At 32.4% G+C, this 18,238-nt stretch overlaps 2 protein-coding genes across 2 annotated transcripts; both read left to right on the top strand.

Annotated features, from left to right (window-relative positions):
• The first annotated feature begins 4,022 nt into the window (after positions 1–4,022).
• Positions 4,023–6,289, top strand: LOC146920850 (putative mannitol dehydrogenase). The gene is made up of 5 exons (XM_085714284.1): positions 4,023–4,144; positions 4,618–4,731; positions 4,946–5,459; positions 5,551–5,704; positions 5,809–6,289. Exons 1-5 carry the CDS (start codon positions 4,041–4,043, stop codon positions 6,012–6,014), a joined length of 1,092 nt encoding a protein of 363 aa, XP_085570410.1. The 5' UTR covers positions 4,023–4,040; the 3' UTR covers positions 6,015–6,289.
• A 5,017-nt stretch (positions 6,290–11,306) lies between these two features.
• Positions 11,307–13,143, top strand: LOC146920849 (putative mannitol dehydrogenase). The gene is made up of 5 exons (XM_085714286.1): positions 11,307–11,483; positions 11,642–11,755; positions 11,916–12,429; positions 12,522–12,675; positions 12,793–13,143. The coding sequence occupies exons 1-5, from the start codon at positions 11,383–11,385 to the stop codon at positions 12,996–12,998; spliced, it is 1,089 nt and encodes a 362-aa protein (XP_085570412.1). The 5' UTR covers positions 11,307–11,382; the 3' UTR covers positions 12,999–13,143.
• The last annotated feature ends 5,095 nt before the right edge of the window (positions 13,144–18,238 follow it).

The raw sequence follows: 18,238 nt of genomic DNA, 5'->3' as shown, positions 1-18,238 counted from the left end.
CTCCGATGAATGTCGAAGAAGAGAAAAACTAGTATGAAGATGAAACTTTTCTTTCTGTGAACTTTGTAGTTGGACTGTATCTATACGATTTTGTGGTTGACTGGATCTGGTTAATATCCCCTTTATTTTAATATATTTAGGGTTGCAGAGGTCTCCATCTTCATCACTTTTGCTTTTAAAAAAATAAATAAATATTCAATCACTACAACTCATAACCTCTTAAAAAGCACTCAATCACTCTATCATTCAATACAAAATTAGCAATCCAATGAAAAAGATGCCAAAAATGGTCCTTCTGTTTTCTTATATGGTGTCATTATCATTTCATGGATTTAGCTTGGTGTGCTCTGATTGAGATTGAGGGGTGATATTGTTTCTTTCTGGTTAGAATGAAGCACAACTTGTGCTATTGTTTCTTTTCTTATTCAATAATTTATCTATGCCTTTAAAAAAACAAGGAAAAGATGGCTGTGGTTCCCACCACGATATTCTCTTTTATGCAATAGAGTCAATCATTTTTTTCTTAGAATTGATTCCTCAAGTGTGAGATTCTGGATATTTTAAATAAATACCTTAATTGTTTATCAAATTCATACTTATAATGGAGAATTTATGTTATTAATGTTTAAACATAATAATATTTAGATACATATGTTGAAATATTAATTATGACTTAGAAAATAAAATAAAATTAATTACATGATCAACTATAAAATATTACGTTAATTATATTAATTTTAGTAAAACTTAATTATTTACTTAACAAAACTTCCAATACGTGGTAAATTATGTAATTTATAAGTAAAAATGAGACTAAGCATATTCTTTAATCTTAAAAAATTATTTTATTTAAAAAATCAGCTGTATAATTTATTGTTTTGTTTTTTATGCTGACTAATTATTTTGTTAATGAATGTAAAACACAATTACCATAAAAGGAAATAATTATTTCTTTGAAGAAATTTGCTAGACGACACCTTTTATGAAGGTGTCTTTTAGCAAGTTATTCTATGAGCATTTTGTATGATTTCTTCCTTCTATGCATTATACACAAATGCATAAAAAGAATCAGCAATATACACAAATGTATAAAAAGAAATGAGCTAAAAATGAAAAGTTAGTTCCGTTTAAAAAAAGAAAAACAGATTGAAAAGTTGACGTACTATGCAAACCTTTTATGAAACGAAAAATAAAGAATATATTTAAAGTTTTAAATCAAGTTAAAAGACTCATGATACTTTTTCTTTCTTTCTAAATATTAATATTTGTAGCATGTTAGTGTTAATATGTAATAATAAGGATCATACAACGTAATACTAAGAAGGAAGTTGCTTGAAATTGATCAAAAATTAGTGTCAAAATTTTCAGGGAAACAAGTGAAAAAGATGTATCCAAGTGTTGTGTTGTGAAAAATGTCATTCTGGCCTTCATAAGGTGAAGAATGAATGTGCACTACCCACTTAATTATTCTTGGGTAAGGTTATAGAATATGTCCTACGTTGTTAACTTTTATACCATTTTCCAATTTTTTTTTTCCATATATGAGAGGAGGAAATCAAATATATAGGTCTAAGAAATATTTATAGGAGGATGATTTAAAAAACTCCAATTTATTTAATTGTAAATTAAGATATAAATTCACTTTGATTCTTATACAGACATGCGATTGTTGGCATAGTTACAGAGGTTGGAAGCAAATTGTTAAAGTTCAAAATTGGAGACCGAGTAGTGACAGACAAAACCCGTCACTACAGGCTAATTTCATCAGCTATATATATGTCACAATTACATTTACGGACAGACATATTTACAGTGCATTTATACTCAACGAATGAATGGCAACAAAGTTTTATTTGTCTGTCATTGCTAGATGGTTGTCACTATATGTTTTAGACTTTTGCCTACGGACAAAAAAGTAGGTATTTCTAAGAAAATCATTGTAAACATAAAAAACCTTTACCATGATATCAACAAAATAAATAATGAAAGACTCTACCTAGGGTTTTGGCAGTCATTAAGGCTTTGTTTGGGTGTTTGGAGGGGAGAGGAAGAAAGGGCTTTGGAGGTGGTGGAAAATATAAAGGGAAATAGATAAATCTTTTACAGTTTTTTGAAAGTTTTTTTTAGAGAATGATAAACTAATGCTTATGATTCATATATTTTTAATATTAAGAATGTTATAACAACATAAATTAAATTTGAAGAATTTATATAAATCCTCCAAAACCCTCCTCCAATACAACTATTTAGTTCCTCCAAATGAAGAGGGCTTTGTATCATGAAGAAATATTAACTCCCAATGCACTCCTCTCCCAATGTCCTCAATTTCTTCCACTTACTCCTTCCTTTCTTCCAAACCCCTCCCATCCCTTCCCCTCCAAATTCGCAAACAAAGCCGACAAATATTATGATTTTTTTTAATTTATTTTTCATTCCACTATAGATTCTAAATATAAATATATTTCATAAAATTACCTATGAAAATATGAGGAAAAAAAAAACATTGAAATTCGAAACTGGTTACTGTAATAAATTTTTAGAATAAATTATTGAAGTGACCTAACAATAAATCAAAATAAAATACTTCATAAACTGTAGGAGTATTTTAACAAATCTAAAGCACAATATCAATTCAAGAAAAATAGATACTAAGTAACTACATACCAAAGATTTGTGAGATGTAGACGGATTCCTTGGAGATTCAGAATGGAAATCCCGACTTTGGATCAACAAATGATGCAGAATCGATTTTGGAAAATCTTGGATTAGGAATTGAAAGCACATTCGATTATTCAACCAATAAACTTGTGAAGACTCGATGATCGAAGCATAAACGAAGAATCTATTCGACCGTTTTGGTGAAGATGAGAGGGAACGAAGAAAAATGTGTCAAGGTCGCGGTGGTCACGGTTGGTGAAGGTCACGGTGGTGATGGAGAGTGAATGGGTGAAGGTCGCGTTGGTGACGGTGAGTGAATGAGAGTAACCGAAATAAAAAAGTAAATTGGTTAAAAAAAAAGGTTTAGTGACGGTTTGAAGTTGTCCATAGGAAAAAACATCCTCTACCACCTTTGATTGGTTTACTCAAGTCTCATGGAAAGCGCTTCCTGTTTTTCCTTTCCTTGCAGGTGTAAGCATTTGAAAAGTATAAGAATATGATGCAGTAAACAATAAAAATGTGATGCTAAATATTCATTTTTGAATGTTGTTAATTAATTAAACTTTGATATTTTGATCTTATAAATAAGTATTTTACATTATTGGTAGGGAAAAAAGAAAGTAGTGGTAGGGAGAAAGATAGTAGCTTAAAGTTTAATTGGAGAGATGATAAAGAAACTCAAGAAATGATTGATTTTGGAGCAGAACACAATGTAAAGCCTGATACTGAGGTTGTTCCCATCGATTTGTGATTGATATTGGAAATACAGTGAAACCAAGTTCTTGAATTTTGCAGGATGTTCAGGTATTTCAGAGAATGTTTTAGTGGTCAAATTGGTAATAAAACACATGGTTAAAAAGATTTTATTCCCTATAAAAAAAAATATAGTAAATCTTGTAAGTTTGGTCCTTTAAAATTGTTATCACGTGTCTCTTTAGCTATATAAAACAATGTGATTTTAGAGAAAAACATTATTACATCACATGTATATAATAAAATTTTATAAATAAGTTTTTACATATACAGGAAAAAATCAGTGAAAAAACATCATCGAACAAAGAAAAGGACCATGTGGACCATGTGATATCATATCACTTAGATGATTTTTTTAAAAAAGAAGAAAGGAACGAAATAAACGTTGCATCTGATCAAAAAAGATAAAGTAAACAACGACTTCACCAATAATATTTTGACAACAAGCTATACACAACATCAAATGAGTCAAATATTATCTTCATACACATGTGTGTGGATACAATGCAACCCTCACAACCTTACAAATATTTTCATAAAGTGTTGCTCCCACATCTTTGTAACAATAATGATAACTTTATGATTTATATATACTCTTTTCTTATTGAATTATTATAATATAGTTTGAAATGGCAATAGATGCTACTAAACTAGTAGTGTTTCCTAAGAAGGCCTTTGGATGGGCAGCTAGGGACTCTTCTGGTGTTCTATCCCCTTTCCATTTCTTTAGAAGGTTCACTTCACTTATCACCTCTTCACTAATTTAATACATTTTTCTAACTCATAATTTTTTTTTCTACATCATTTTTTTCCCTTTTAATTTCAAAGAAAGGTATAATCAATTTACTTTTAAAATATTTTTATTTTTATTTTCTAAATATTGTGTAAGTTTTATTTGGTAACAAGAAACATAATAAACTCTTGAAGTCAACAATTGTGTTTATTTTAACTCTATCACAATGCTTTTAAAGTACGTCTTAGGTTCTCTTATTAACAAGTTAAATAACTCGTATTTAGAAAATGAGAAATGAGAATAGAAAAATATTTCGCAAAGTAAATGGTACTTATAATATTTTCTTTTCGTTTTTGACTGTGTCAACTATTAAAAAACTATTAAGGAATTGGATGAGATGTCTTAATTGAATTAAGATTTGATGTTTACATCAATGTTCTTGGCTAACTAATTATGATGCATCAAAACTTCAGGGAAACAGGTGAGAAAGATGTAGCATTCAAGGTGTTGTATTGTGGGATATGTCACTCTGACCTTCACATTATGCAGAATGAATGGGGCAAAACCACCTATCCATTAGTCCCGGGGTATGTTTTCAACACCTTTAACTTCTATTATAGTTTATTCCGTCGTTTCTTTTTAATTGTCACATTTTAAGTAAAACAAATATTTTTTATGAGTTATACCTTTACTTTATCAATTATTTTATACTTACTATGATAACTAGTAGAGTGAGTCAATCAAAAGAAACGAGTAGAAAATAATTGCTCAATTTGGTTATAACTGATGTAATAAATACAGGCACGAACTTACGGGTGTAGTAACAGAGGTGGGAAGCAAAGTAAAAAAGTTTAAAGTTGGAGACAAAGTAGGGGTGGGATACATGGTCGATTCATGTCGTTCATGCGAAAATTGTGCCGAAGATCTTGAAAATTACTGCCCTAAATATACTCAAACATTCAATGGTAAGTATCGCGATGGCACCATCACCTATGGAGGTTTCTCCGACTCAATGGTTGCAAACGAGCACTTTGTGATTCGCATTCCTGATAGCTTACCTCTTGATGGTGCCGGTCCTCTTCTTTGCGCTGGAGTCACAGTGTATAGTCCTCTTCGACATTTTGGACTCGACAAGCCTGGTATGAATATAGGAGTTGTTGGTCTTGGTGGACTTGGTCATATGGCTGTGAAATTTGCTAAAGCTTTTGGTGCTAAAGTGACCGTAATTAGTACATCGCCTAAAAAGGAAAAGGAAGCAATAGAACACTTAGGAGCAGACTCGTTTCTTGTAAGCCGCGATCCAGATCAGATGCAGGTACATTTCATTTGATTAATTTCGGAATCTTTCGTTATTTCAGAAATTGATAATGTCAATCAAGAAACTAATATTGTACAACATTTCATAGGCTGCAACGAGTACTTTGAATGGCATTATTGACACAGTTTCAGTGAGTCATCCTGTTTTACCATTGATTGGTTTATTGAAATCTAATGGAAAGCTTGTAATGGTTGGTGCAGTAGCAAAGCCTCTAGAGCTTCCTGTATTTTCTTTACTTGGAGGTAAGCATATGAAAAATGCTTGCATATATACACACTCACAAAACGCTAATGCTAATTATGCAGAACTTTAATGCTCACTTGTATTAATTTCGCATTATTGGTAGGGAGAAAGTCAATAGCTGGAAGTTTAATTGGAGGGATAAAGGAGACTCAAGAAATGATTGATTTTGCAGCTAAACACAATGTAACTCCTGAGATTGAGGTTGTTCCTATCGATTATGTCAACACAGCAATGGAGCGTCTTGCTAAAGGAGATGTCAAATATCGATTCGTGATTGATATTGGAAATTCATTAAAACCAAGCCCTTAAAACATTGCAGGATATTCTCAGAATGCTTCACGAATAAACAAAAATAACAAAAACGTGTAGTTTTTTGTGTATCATCTGCCAATGGTATTTTAGATTTTAGATTTCCCTCTTTGTTGTACTTGTGTGATGTAATTTTCTAGAGCATAAGAAAAATAAGCATCGAGTGTATTGTGATAAAAATCTATGTTTTGCACTTATGGTAAATCATGTTATAGTGTATTGTGATAAAAATCTATGTTTTGCACTTATGGTAAATCATGTTATTTTTAACAAAATATTTGTTTACATCCAAAATATAATAGTGTTAGAGCAACTCAAAGTTATTTTGTAGGTTTCATTGAGCTGCATCATTTTAAAACAACTCACTCGATCTAAATAATTCATACTGACTGAACCTCACAATTTTAACTTACATACTGATATTTTCTGATATTTTACACATATTTAATCTAAATCCACTCAAAGTATTGTCAGTTGCTGAAGTAACCATGATGAGTCGAATATATTAGTAAACAAATTGGATCTAAATCAATTGGATCTAAATCAGTTGAGATATATCAGATGAGTCGAATCCAAAAGCAAGTCATTTGGCTAATAGAAAGGGATGGGTTTGAACTTAAATGAGGCGATAATATTAGTAAACAAATTTTCCTTTGTTTTGAATGAAATAAATTATTTCAAAGTGAGGAAAAAATTAGAGATACTAGGTGAGGCGTCTAGTTTCTTGGAGCCATGAGAGAAAGAAAAAGTTATCGTCTAATAGATAATTGTTTTAGTTTGACCTTGAAGACTCGGAATTATTTCATTTTAAGGTGTTGTGCCCTCGTACACTTCCCAACACCATCACGGTGGATAAACTTGTCGAGGCATAATTTATTGACCTGAAACCCTAATTTCCTAGAACTATTAGTCTTACCCCTTATTCCACCCACACACCTTTTGTTCTTGGCTTTGCACCATCATCTTCCACAGTTGAAATTAAAAAATCATGAGCAAATGATCTTTGTTTTAACTGTGATGAAAAATTTATCACTAGACATCGATGTCGTGCAAAGCAATTGATGATTCTCTTGGTGGATGATTTGGAATCGATGACATTGATATCTTTTAAAGGGATCAAGGACATTATCGAGGTCTCACTACAACAAACACACCCATTCTTCTTTTTTCACAATTATGTAGATTCATTTTTTGTGATTCGGTGGACACTTTATATCCGTGTTTGTGACAAAAATTTCCGTTCAATCCATGGAACCCTAGGACATTGACACCAACTCACTACCTCTAGATATGCCTATTTTCCTCTAGGGTATTCCCTTGGTTTTCATCATATCATAGGGGATTTGTAGTCATTGTAATTAGGATCACCACATCCACTTATCTCATGGGGAAACACCACTCAACATTAGACCTTATGGCGACCCAAATTTCACAGAGGTCATGACACAAATGATTAAAGAGATGTTAATTAATGTCATCAACAAACCTACCACAAGTCTTTTCTTTTCTATGGCGCTTCTTGTTTGCAAGAAAGAAAACTCTTGGATTTTTTGTGTTTATTATTAGAACCTCAATGAAATCACAATTGAGGATCAATTCTCGATTCTGAATGTCGATGATTTATTAGTTACGTTATATGGATCCAAGTTTTTGTCTAAGCTGGACCTACGCTCGAGACACAACTATTGAAGGGAATTTCATATTCTTTGCAATGCCTTTTGGGATCTCTAACACCCCTTCAACGTTCTAAACCACCATGAACAAGGTATTCTATGACTTCTTACGTTAATTTGTTGTTTATTTTTACGATATTCTTTTATTCAATAATAATGGGGCTTCACTTTTGACACATATACGATTGGTCGTGCAAACATTAGTGAATCATCTACTTTTTGCCAAGCCATCTAAATGTTATTTCATGGTTTCAAAAGTTAATTATCTCAATCACATTATATCAGAAGCAAGCGCTAAGGTTGACTTAGATAAATTCCAAGCAATTATGAAGTGGCTCATACCTCATTTTGTCACAGATACACACACTTACTTGTTTCTCATATGCTAATACATTCGCTTTGCGCACAACTATGTCTCCATTGTCAGTCCCATCACAGGTTCGTTGAAGACTTCTAAGTTTAAATTTACTACAACAACCCAACACATCTTCACTCAAGTGAAAGTAGTTATGTCTTTATTTCTAGTTTTGGTCTTAATGAACTTTGCTATGGTGTTTGATGTCACCAAATTATCAATAGAAAAAGTCTCTATGTATGGAGCGAGATTCAGCATACAATTGTAAAATGTTCACCATCAGGGAAGTCGTTCGTAAATGGAGCCAATACCTTTTTGGCCGTCATTTTTTAATATTTAGTGATCAAAATATCCTATGAGGATTGTTGAATCAAACTATACAAATCCCAACCCAACGATGGTTGACATAACTTCTGGGCTACGACTTTGAAATATTGTACTTCTCTCGACATGGAAAAGTGGTTATCGATGGTTTGTTCCGCTACCAACCTGTTGGTCATCTCTTTGCTGCCATTTCAACTTATCAACCTATCATTATCACTGAACTCCAGAACTTTTATGTTTCACATTTGGTGGTAATAGTTTTTGCTAGTAATTTCAGCATTCCAAATAATTGTTTGTTTTCTAGCAAGTGGTTTTGTATGACAAAGATAAGATTTTAATTCCACAATTGACAAGTTTGAAACATGTTATGCTTCAAAATTATATGGTTCCCCTCAAGGGGGTGACTTCGGCTCGCCTCGTTGTCGCGTTTTCTTGTCCACAAATGACTTATAGCATGAAACAATTTATCAAGGAATGCATCAACAAGAGTTTTTATCCAACCATTTTCTATTCCATCTCAAGTTTGGCAAGACATATTCATGGATTTTATCACCTATTTTTCACTGAAAAGCAGTAATTTGGGTGATCATTGACCTACTTAGCAAACTTTCCCACTTTATTACATTTTTAGAAGTGTTTTCGACGTCAACCCTTACACTTGTCTTCGTAACTAAAATATGTTCCCTTCACTTATTTAGTGCTTTCATATTCGTCCTTTATTTAATCAATGTTATTTTGTCCTTTAACATTAATTCTATTAGTCAAGTTGGTCCCATTTTGTTAACTTTTAACTCTAATGTCTAAGATGTACACACATTGTATGTGGTCCACCAAAGACTTTGTTAGTTGACTAGATCTAGCAGTGCACTACCAATATCTCTAATTTTTCTTCACCTTTCTTCATCTTCTTTCCTCATTCTATTCTTCATCTTCATCGTCATATTCATAAAAAACATCCAAGCAAACCCAGAAAAAAAGATTATAGCAAAGATTGATTCGACAACACTAATTGATCCTCCACAACCTTTATATACCCAATAACATCAACAAAAATACAATATCCTTAAATCCAAACTAACAACAACTAACATCCATCCATTTTTTTCAAATGCATAACAAATTTTTTAAAAGCACCGAACATAGAACAAGAAATCACCTTGAATAAGAATTAGTACACTCGGAAACAAAAACTCCGACCGAAACATAAACAAACCACATGACAAGACCAGGGAAAAACCAATAAAAAAAAATACCGTAGCCAAAAACCCCTTAGACATGTATGATCTAATGATTGAATTTTTTTAAAATTAATACTAAGCAAATTAATACTAAGCAAATTAATGAGGTCTTTTGTGGACCACTTATAATGTGTGTCCACCTTAAACATTGAAGTTAAAATTTAACGAAATGAGACCAACTTGACTAACAGAAGTAATGTTAAGGTACTTAAACGTAATATTAATCAATTAAGGGACCAATATAACACAACAACAACAACAATAACGACCAAACATTATCCCACTAAGTGAGGCCGGCTGTATAAATCAAATTTTGTCGTAATATGCTATCAAACTCATTAACATATAAATCTTTCATAATTATAACGTATAAATCTTTCATAATTATTTCTCTTAAAATTTTTTTAGGTCTTCCTCTACCTTTTTTGATCTAACTCCCCTCATTCTACATCATCTCCACGAGTTGTGGACTGATATGAGATATTTCAAAGACCAATATAAAAACACTAAATAAGTTCCTTAAAAAAGACACTAATAACGGACGCTAATATATAGGTTGGAGCGGTTTTTGGTGCTGGCCAGATCATCAAATGACAGATAACGGACGGTAAAATATTTCAATGATGCGTCTCAGAATGTCGGCCATGATTCTGTACTATGTCGATGCTAAAGTCAATTTTTCATTGTACACACGTACTCTATTGCATCATTTTAGTTCACATGTATTAAATTAAGAGTTGATAAAGAAGTTATAGGCTGGACTGAATCAGGAAATAAATTATCAAATAAAAAAGAAGAAATCATTAAAATGTTTATAATACCATCAGGCAATAAAATATATATTTTGAAGATAAATATACTTTTAAGACAAATTGTTCCTAAATACTAATTACATACCGAATAACTGGATAGGAAGAATATGCTTTTTTGTTGTTGAATGGATTAGAAGAATATATCTATGAAAATTATTTTTTTTATAAATATTTGTGAAAATTCTTAACGAGTGTCTTTAAGATATTGTTTAATAACCTAAGATATTAAATATTTAAAAAATTTATGTATTCAATCTATTCGAGATTTATTTATTTAATTTTTTAATGAATAATTTCTTAGCACACCTTGTGCGGGGTGAATCACTTTTCATTTGAGCAATATATTCCATTTTGATTTGTAAAAAAAAAAAAAAATCTTAATTAGAATTTCTTATAGAATGTCGTCTGATGACTCACCGGAAATACATGAGTGATTTTGTATTTGTTCAAAAAAAAAAACATGAGTGATTTTGTATTTTGACGACTTTAATGTATTTTTAGATGAATAATTAAAATAAATTATTTTGATGAGAGAGAATTATTAGTTAAAAAAAAATAGAGATAAAGTCACCAAACTCAAAGTCATCAAACTCAAAGTCACCAAAGTGTAAGTTTTACCTGAACTTAACTGCCTTAACTGACGTTATTAATATACTATATCCCTACACTTTGAATTTGATAAAGGTACAAAGTGCATGTGAATTTCATTTCATCACAGTGCATGTGAATTTCATTTCATAACAAAAGAAAAAGTAAACACAACTTTGACCAAAATAACATGATATGATTTGATTGTGTGCAACACGCTATAGATAACGTCATCAAATGCGTATACACAATACAACAAGCCATTATAAATAGCTCCAAATTACCTCCCACATCTTGGTACCAATATTCGATAACTTTATACTATTTTCGCAATAAATACTACAGAAGCTAATTGAATTATAATAACATAGATTTGAAATGGCAACAGAAACTAAAGTGTTAGAGCATCCTAAGAAGGCCTTTGGTTGGGCAGCAAGAGATCCTTCTGGTGTTCTCTCCCCTTACAATTTCTCCAGAAGGTTTACTTCATTAATCAATTCATCTTTATTTAATGGGATGTTTTAATTTAATTAATATATATTTGATGTTTAGATATATGTATATGTTTTTTTTTACTTAATTTAGATCTATGTTGTTGGCTACTAATTAATTCAACTCTGGTGCATCAAAACTTTAGGGAAACTGGTGAGAAAGATGTAGCATTCAAGGTGTTGTATTGTGGGATATGTCACACTGATCTCCATATGATGAAGAATGAATGGGGCAATTCCATCTATCCATTAGTTCCAGGGTATGCTTCCAACTCCTTCTACTACAATTATACTTTATTCCTACGTTACTTGGACCATATATATCTTTATACTTACTTTAATGATGAGAGAGTGAAAAGTTGAATGAGTCAATAAAAAGTAAGAGTATATTTGAAATTTGCTTATAATTAATAAATGCAGGCATGAACTTGCGGGTATAGTAACCGAGGTAGGAAGCAAAGTGGAAAAGTTTAAAGTTGGAGACAAAGTAGGTGTGGGATACATGGTTGATTCATGTCGTTCATGCGAAAATTGTGCTGACGATCTTGAGAATTACTGCCCCCAACAAACAGTCACATGTGGTGCCAAGTATCGTGATGGCACCGTCACATATGGAGGTTATTCTGACTCAATGGTTGCAGACGAGCACTTTGTGATTCGCATTCCTGATAACTTACCTCTTGATGTTGCCGGTCCTCTTCTTTGCGCTGGAGTCACAGTGTATAGTCCTCTTCGACATTTTGGACTCGACAAACCTGGTATGAATATAGGTGTTGTTGGTCTTGGTGGACTTGGTCATATGGCTGTGAAATTTGCCAAAGCTTTTGGTGCTAATGTGACCGTAATTAGCACATCTCGTAACAAAGAAAAGGAAGCAATAGAACACTTGGGAGCTGACTCGTTTCTTGTAAGCTGCGATCCAGATCAGATGCAGGTATTTGATTCATTTGATTAATTTGTGAATTTCATTATTTCAGAAATCGAGAATGTTAATCAAGAAACTAATAATGTACCACATTTTAATAGGCTGCAACAGGTACTTTGAATGGTATTATTGACACGGTTTCAGCGAGTCATCCTATTTTACCATTGATTGGTTTATTGAAATCTAATGGAAAGCTTGTAATGGTTGGTGGAGTGGCAAAGCCTCTAGAGCTTCCTGTATTTTCTTTACTTGGAGGTAAGCATATAAAAAATACTTCGATAGTATAGTTTTAAGACTAAATGCTAAATATGCAGTTTTAAATTCAAATTATGCAGAATGTTGATACTTGTATAAATTTCACATTATTTGTAGGGAGAAAGTTAGTAGCTGGAAGTTTAATTGGAGGGATAAAGGAGACTCAAGAAATGATTGATTTTGCGGCAAAACACAATGTAAAGCCTGATATTGAGGTTATTCCTATTGATTATGTCAACACAGCAGTGGAGCGTCTCGAGAAAGCAGACGTGAAATATCGATTCGTGATTGATATTGGAAATACGCTGAAACCAAGCCCTTAAACATTGCAGGATATATCTCACAGAATGATTCACAGATTTAATTGTATCACTTGCCAATGATGTTTTGGATTTCCCTCTTTATTGTATTTGTGTGATGTAATTTGCAAGAGTAGAAATAATACGTTTATATGTATTCTGATAAAAATCAGTGTCTTGTAGTTGTGTTTTTTTTGGACAAAACTTATGTTAACATCCAGAAAATTAGTTTTAGTCGTATTGGACAAACAATTGAGTTGCCTTATAAGCCGAATCAGGGTCGGTGAATCTAAATTAGTCGACCTGCATCAGATGAGTCGAATCCAAAAGCAAATCATTAGAAATGATGTAGTCTAATTGGTAATTGTTTCAGTTTAAAACTCAAAAGGCAAAACATAGAGACCCATGACATGATTATAGGAACATTTTAGAATTAGCCAAATTACTATGAGCTGGGGCGTAATTGTTTTTGAAAATTTCTCTTTGGCCACTTTGGATTGCTCACAATCATATTAAACTTCTGAAAATACTTCCATAGGGACTTCCGAACCGGTCAGCTGTGAACAGGAGTTAGGAACCGTTCGCTCATGAACGGGAGTTAGGAACCGTTTGGGACTTTGAAGCATTTGCAATATGCCTTTGAAGTTTTTGAAGCATTTGCAAACCAATTGCATCTAAGGTCGTTGTCTACAAACTCGTGGCCAAAAAACATAAGTAGGTGGTTAGTGGTTACAAACTAAAACACAAAAAATACAACATAAATTCCATGTTTGTTAAATATAATGCACACAAGTCAAATAACCCTCGATGAAGGTATTTTCAAAAGTTTGAGGTGCTTGTGAGAAATCCAAGGTGCCTAAAGAGCAATTTTTATTGTTGTTAGACATAGTAGTTACAACTGGGCCAGAAGCACGGCACAAGAAGGCCATGTCCAAATTCTCAGCACCGAGCCCGTTGAATTGAAAACTGCTCTTTTCCCATTCAATTTTGCTCATTTCCACCTCAAACTCCCTAAAATAACTCCATCCAGTGGCGGAGCTACAGCCACCATTGTGTAGGCATGTGCCTGCACTAAAATTCCATTTTAGTATTAATGGTGTGCATTATGCCAACTAAATGCCCACATTAATTAGTAAAAAAAATACTTACTGTCCCAAAGTAAAATTATTCCAATTACTCAATATTTTAGTCTGTTGATAATTTGATCAATTACTCATATATTTCTTCATCTTACAATTTATTCATTTGTAATAAAATTTTGTTCTAAGTGGAATGATCATTTCAATTGTTAATGCAATCTTAAATACTCTCTGTCATAAAATGACTAACTTAGTTAAATGTTTGACATTTTTTTTTTAAAGATTGAACGTTTTACATATGCCAATGCAGAATTTTGACTCAGGAATAGATACACATCCAACATCTTATATGCTATCATTTGTCCTTACCAATGTCACATAATTCGCGGTTCGCTTCGGTACGTGGTACGGGTTCGGGTACGCGGTACGCAACCTTCAAAGAATCGGGTACGTAGGGGGGGTATACATAGTCGGTACGCTATTTCGGTTCGCGGTACGTGCTAATATATTAATCGGTATATTATAAAAAATGATAACTAAATTTCTTCAAAAAGAAAAACTAAATAAACAAAAAATGATTAAAAATATTAATTCCATAAATAAAATTCAACTTTTAAGTAAGATTATAATTTTTTTTGAAAAGGGGTATGTTTAGCAATTGTAAATGGTTCAGCAGTTACAATGTAAAAATGGTTCAGGCCCATATACTAAAGTCCAGCGGTCCAGTAAAAAACACCCTAATTTCAGGTCATCTTCCTCCTTCAGACTGTAACAACTGCGGTTCAGTTTTCAAACCCAATATTTTTCTAGATCTATTGATTCTTGTTGTAACATCGGCTTCCTCCTTTACATCATCATCTTAGAAACTGTTTCTTCCCTATTTCTAGATCTATTTTTCAGGATTTTCTGCGGGAACACGGGATACGCTTGTGACTGCGAATTCTCTGGCGAATTCCGGCGAACCAGTACGCGGAAGTACCGCGAATCGGTACGCGCGAAGCAATTCGCGGTTCTCCTATGGAGGCAACGAATTATGTTACTCTGGTCCTTTACATATTAATAGAAAACAGAGTCAACGTATGTAACGTGAATAACATATACTCCCTCCGTTTCAAAATGAGTGTCGCTTTAGCAAAAAAAATTTGTTTCAAAATGAATGTCGCTTTCACTTTCCAATGCAATAATAACTTTTTCTTTTCAATTGTACCCTCCAATTAATACTCTGTACACTACTTCCAAAGTATTACTTTTAAAACTAACCAATAGTTAATAAGGATAATTTGGTAAAATAATCATTCTCTTTCTTTTAATCATTGCATTTCTTAATATGTGTGTAAACACCTAAAACGACACTCATTTTAAAACGGAGGGAGTATATCAAACATGCTCAATCATTTTGGGACAGAGGGAATAATTTTTTTTGTTCACAAATATTTGTATTATTCTCAAGTCAATAACTTCCACTTTATATTTATGACAATGTAAATACTCCCTCCGTTTCAAAATGAGTGTCGCTTTAGCCAAAAAAATTTGTTTCAAAATGAGTGTCGCTTTCAGTTTCCAATGCAATAATAACTTTTTCTTTTCAATTGTACCCTCCAATTAATACCCTGCACACTACTTCCAAAGTATTACTTTTAAAACTAACAAATAGTTAATAAGGATAATTTGGTAAAATAACCATTCTCTTTCTCTTAATCATTGCATTTCTTAATATGTGTGCAAACACCTAAAGCGACATTCATTTTGAAACGGAGGGAGTATATCAATACTTGATTAAGAGTAATTTTGTAAAAGTATTATTATTTCTCTTTCATTTATATATTATTGTAAGGTGTTTATTTTGCTTAAAGCTTAGAAAATCTCAAATACCATGTACTTTGTTTTTGGTAAAATAGTATTTTTAGCATTACAATATATGAATATTACCCCCACAATCTAAAATTTCTGGCTCTGCCACTAACTCCATCGTGAGTTATCTATGTTCGCTATACTCAACGCGAGTTAACACACGCCGAACCCCAACGTGAGTTAACTCCAGCGTGAATTAACTCACGTTGAGTTGCATTTCTCAAATATATTTCTTTTAATGGAAATGGGTGCTTTACTCCCTTGTATGATTTGATTCAGCTTTAAATTTAAGATACCGAGGTTCGAAATTGAGTTTCCAGCTAGTCATTCTTGAGTAATATTTACTTGTGTAATTTTTAAAAGACATAATGAATTTATCTAGCAAGTAGCCAAGTATATTCCCTAATCCCTATTATCTGAGGGCACATGAAAGGTAGATAATGCATGCAATTCTACCCAAGAAGGTAGGTCCAAGAAATTAATAAGGAAGTCATATATTTGAAAAATGCAACCCAACGTGAGTTAACTTACGTTGGGGTTCGGCGTGTATTAACTCACGTTAATATTTAGCGTGAACGTGAGTTAACTCACGTTGATGTTATTTTAGGTAGTTTGAGGTGGGAATGAGCAAAATTGAATGAGAAAAGAGCAGTTTTCTATTGAACTGGGGCTATTGAAGAGGATCAGGAAACCTTTCATCAAACATAAAGATTTTGTTGTCGATATAAATATTAAAATTTGATTTTCGTCCCTCAAAATATATTCGTAAGGAAAAATTAATCAAAAATATGAAAGGTATACATAAGTTGACTAATTGGATCTTCTAAGCTGAAGTATACTTTGAGCTTTTCAAAGCGGTATCGAAGTGTCCCTTTCTCCATGCAAGGTAGGACACTAGATTGGTACAAATGGTTCCAATCCAATCACATATTCACTTCATGGCATGAATTTGTCGTTTCTGAGAATTTGGTGGTCTAGGACGAACCTACAATTTGAATTAAATTTCCGAAGTGATTTTGACGGAAGAGTTAAGATTATGAATGCTAGGAATTAACTCTCTTTATAACATCACAATAAATTATAAATTGGTCACCAAAGAACTAAACCTGTTACTCACAACCAAATCTCCCATTAGAATTTAAGTAATTTTTTTTAAGACCTAATGAACCCTAATTTTTTTTGTTGGGACCCAAATTTCGTACTTATTTCGTAATTAAAAAAAGTATAAATTAATTAATGATGGTGGGACTCACTTAATGGTAGGACCCATTATTTATTTTTTGTATCTATGTCTCTCCAAATTACAAACTCCATTTATTTTGCCAAATGGAGAGGATCTTATCATCAACACCGACACTCAAATTTGTTCTTGCCAAAAATATTAGCGTGAAAATTACGTCAAATGCAATCATAGAAAGTGCAACGAAAAATATTCAACTCAAGAGACCGAAGGCCAAGAATTTTGAAGGATTTCAAGCTAGAATCCAAACTCATATTCCTCAAGCGGCTTCAAGAGTTCAAGTCATTACCAATGCACACATTGTGGCACAATATCAGACCTTTAAATGGTCTGGGTAACTTTACAAATCACATCACAGTTGTTGGTCTCACTTTGTGGTGTATTTGGCAGGGAAGAAGCCAGCATATTTGTTGTGAATTCAAAACTTAAAATCATACCAATAAATTTAGAGGTATGGAGCAAAAAGAAGGAGCAATCAAATTGAAGTAGTTTCAAGTAACAATAACGACAACAAACCTAGCTAAATCTAAGTGTAAAGCAAAACAACAAGCAATATGAGAGTAGAGAAAATCAATATTTGTTTATCCTGTTCGAACCAAAAGAATTCTACGTCTGAGGGAGAGAGCAACTCTCTAATCCACTATGAAATGAGTGATATAAAGAGGTTACAAGAAATTAAATATAAAGCTCACAAAGAACAATCCTAATTTCTATTTTTCAATTCACTCTAACCCACAATGAATCCTAATGCTTTGTTTGAGAGTTTAGAGAGGAGGGGAATGAATGACTTTAGGGAGACAAAAATATAGAGGAAAATTGAGAAATCTTTCACATTTTTAAAAAAAGTATTTGTATAGAAAATGATAAATTAATGTTTATGATTAATATATATATATATATATATATATATATATATATATATATATATTTTGGTAGACATGATTAATATTTTAAGAATATTATAACAACATATATTAAATTTGAAGAATTCAAATAAACCCTCTAAAACCCTCATCCAATACAATTTTTGAGTTCCTTCAAATAAGGAGGGTTTTATATATTTTGAAGAAAAATAAGCCCCCCAAAGTCCTCCT

The sequence above is a fragment of the Medicago sativa genome, chromosome 5 (assembly GCF_051527215.1).
Source record: "Medicago sativa cultivar Bolivia chromosome 5, Bolivia_mono, whole genome shotgun sequence".
Classification (NCBI taxonomy): Eukaryota; Viridiplantae; Streptophyta; class Magnoliopsida; order Fabales; family Fabaceae; genus Medicago; species Medicago sativa.
The sequence above is the reverse complement of the archived record's forward strand: the minus strand, read 5'-3'. Positions and strand labels throughout refer to the sequence as shown.

What these genes read in the sequence shown, in the direction of transcription:
- LOC146920850 (XM_085714284.1), top strand. Translation starts at nt 4,041, where the DNA reads ATGGCAATAGATGCTACTAAACTAGTAGTGTTTCCTAAGAAGGCCTTT. An exon ending in CCTTTCCATTTCTTTAGAAG is followed by an intron (nt 4,145 to 4,617) that starts GTTCACTTCACT and finishes TCAAAACTTCAG; the next exon opens with GGAAACAGGTGAGAAAGATG. An exon ending in GCGATCCAGATCAGATGCAG is followed by an intron (nt 5,460 to 5,550) that starts GTACATTTCATT and finishes AACATTTCATAG; the next exon opens with GCTGCAACGAGTACTTTGAA.
- LOC146920849 (XM_085714286.1), top strand. Translation starts at nt 11,383, where the DNA reads ATGGCAACAGAAACTAAAGTGTTAGAGCATCCTAAGAAGGCCTTTGGT. An exon ending in CCTTACAATTTCTCCAGAAG is followed by an intron (nt 11,484 to 11,641) that starts GTTTACTTCATT and finishes TCAAAACTTTAG; the next exon opens with GGAAACTGGTGAGAAAGATG. An exon ending in GCGATCCAGATCAGATGCAG is followed by an intron (nt 12,430 to 12,521) that starts GTATTTGATTCA and finishes ACATTTTAATAG; the next exon opens with GCTGCAACAGGTACTTTGAA.